The sequence below is a fragment of the Anopheles darlingi genome, chromosome 2 (genome assembly GCF_943734745.1).
Source record: "Anopheles darlingi chromosome 2, idAnoDarlMG_H_01, whole genome shotgun sequence".
Classification (NCBI taxonomy): Eukaryota; Metazoa; Arthropoda; class Insecta; order Diptera; family Culicidae; genus Anopheles; species Anopheles darlingi.
Window position 1 is genome coordinate 81,236,057 of NC_064874.1, and position 2,500 is coordinate 81,238,556.

Genomic DNA, 2,500 nt, shown 5'->3' on the forward strand with positions numbered 1-2,500 from the left:
GAGGAAGTGATGAAGGATCTGGAAACCGACGAGTTCTGCGAGTACTACCAGAAGAGCTACGCCCCGAAAGTGCTGATCACGTACAACGCCACTCCGCATACACGAACGCGCCAGTTTGCGTCGTTGCTCAGACGGATGATCCCGAACTCGGGCACGTTTAAGCGCCAAAATACCAGGCTGAAGAAGGTGTGCCAGAGTGCGATCCGCGAGGAGTACACCGATATAGTTGTGGTGAACGAGTGCAACAAAAAGCCGGAAGGATTGCTGGTCATCCATCTACCCGAAGGTCCGACGGCGCACTTCAAAATAAGCAACTTTAAATCCATGAAAGACCTGAAGCGGAGAGTGAAAAACATCACCTCACACCGCCCGGAAGTGATACTGAACAACTTCACCACTCGACTGGGTCTTACGATTGGCCGCATGCTCGGTTCGCTGTTTCACTACGAACCGGAATTCCGTGGACGGCGTGCGGTCACGTTTCACAATCAACGCGATTACATTTTCTTCCGACACCACCTGTACGAGTTCGACAAAAACGGCAAGCGGGTGAAGCTGCGAGAGCTGGGACCACGCTTTACTCTGAAGCTGCGCTCACTGCAGGTTGGCCTGTTCGACAACAAGTGTGGCGACTACGAATGGATGATCACCAACAAGCGGCACCAGATGGAAAGTCGACGACGATTCTTCTTGTAATAGAAACACCGTGGAGACAGCGAAATGCCCGATGTACGGCGTGCATGTATTCAATAAACCTATGCGCCTTTCTTTTTCCAAATCAAGCATTTGTTGTTGGCCGGAAGGTCAATCATTTCCTGCAGAGTGATACCATTAGCGATTGCCAGCTTTTCCAGCACGCTCGTGTCTCTGATGCCCCAGGAAGGGTCTCGGTGCTTCAGCGACTCGTTGAAGCGAACGTTGCTCTCCGGTGTAAGCACCCCGTTAACGGCGTATGGCCCATACGTTATCAGCAAACCGTCCGGCTTCAGCAGTGTCCCTGCATTGGCAAACAGTCCTTCGGCACAAACGAACGGTGAGATGTGCAGCATGTTTATGTTGAGCATGTAATCGTAGCTTTCCTTCTTCAGTTCGGTGAGGGGTTTTGAAAAGTCCAAGAAAAACGGTTCGAGAACGTTGGGCAGATTGGCTTCCTGTCGATAGGCTTCGATACTACCGAACAGCGAGGAATCGTATTCGGTCGGCTGGAACGTGATGTTGGGGAAGTGGGCCGCAAAGTACGGCGAGTGCAGTCCGACACCGGATGAAACCTCCAGGAGCTGTTGGTCCGGTTTGGTTATGTTGAGAAACCGCTTCAGCACACCTAGAATCGGATCCTTGTTCCTTTCACCGGCCGGATTGGCGAGTTTTCTCATCATTCTGCGAAATGAATCGCAAACCCGGAACCCTAGGGGAAACTGAATTCCTTTTCGTGGATTCAGCGCGGTCTTTTTGGGGATCTTTCGCTCTGCGGTTTTTGCTTAAAACTTTAAAATTCCCACTTTTTTTGTTCAACAGCTTTTCAAAACCCAAACTTAACCTCAAAGCCAAAACAACAGTTTAACAACAACAAAAAACCGAAGTTTTCGAGCGGTCTCAAATACCGGTCGAAATTTTCGAGCACACAACGGGCAAATCTGAAAAGAAAATGTCGCGTGGAAATCGAAAAGGTTGCGAACTTTTCACTTATTTTGTCTAAAAAGAAGCACTAATGTTATCCTTTAGTGTTTTTTAACTCTACAACATTTAAAGCAAAATCGATAAAAATTTACCGGGAGTTACGGGATCCTCACGACCACGTGTCCTAGACCACGTGATCACCGGCATGATCCATCACGGCTGAGGAACGACATAATACACCTTACATGACGATCTAATTACTGTGTAGAATCATTACTGTGTTGCACTACGAGCATAGCATTTTAGGAGATCCATGGTCTCTTTGGGCCTTCCGGAAAGAAAGCGAAGTAGGTAGCCACGGTAGGCGCAGATGAAGTTTGAGCGACAGTATCGGGAACTGGAGCCAAGCGAAGTCCGACCGTCACCGTGTGAAAGTCCTACAGTACTCAAATTCAATTTTTTAGAGAAAACTTCATAAAGAAATAAGCTACACGTTTAATGCGCTCTTGAATGCTGTTACAAATAAGTTTGTGATCTGTTTCCTTGGAATTAGTGCCGAGGAATCCAAACGCAACCGATCGTCTATGCGATTCTAAAGTTTTTTTGTTATAAACAATGTACATTACATTATTGATATCAGCTAAGGTTGCAAACTTTGTCAACGTAGCGACCGGCAGTTGGTTTCCACCATTCCAATTTGAAGCACTATGAATACCGGTATACTCAATATTCCACTCCTATTATATTGCCGGGACTGTGAAGACGGCTAACATATGTTTGGTTGTACGCGCCCAGTATCTACCCAGCTTGTGACCGTAAGGACAAGAACGATAGCTTGGTCTTAGAACAACTGCCTTCCATAACGTTTTACCATGCTCTCTAT

The 2,500-nt window shown here is 47.2% G+C and overlaps 2 protein-coding genes across 2 annotated transcripts in view; one reads left to right on the top strand and one right to left on the bottom strand.

Moving 5' to 3' along the window:
- LOC125949850 (probable ribosome production factor 1) overlaps positions 1–782 on the top strand; it is a 1,265-nt gene extending 483 nt beyond the window's left edge. The window contains exon 1 of the mRNA XM_049677281.1: positions 1–782. This exon is cut by the window's left edge and continues 483 nt beyond it. Within this exon, the coding sequence (XP_049533238.1) occupies positions 1–696 (696 nt within the window). The 3' untranslated portion in view covers positions 697–782.
- On the bottom strand, positions 722–1,537 carry LOC125949865 (methyltransferase-like 26). The gene has a single exon (XM_049677299.1). It carries the CDS (start codon positions 1,374–1,376, stop codon positions 756–758), a length of 621 nt encoding a protein of 206 aa, XP_049533256.1. The 5' UTR covers positions 1,377–1,537; the 3' UTR covers positions 722–755.
- Positions 1,538–2,500: the final 963 nt, after the last annotated feature.

What these genes read in the sequence shown, in the direction of transcription:
- LOC125949865 (XM_049677299.1), bottom strand. Translation starts at nt 1,376, where the DNA reads ATGATGAGAAAACTCGCCAATCCGGCCGGTGAAAGGAACAAGGATCCG.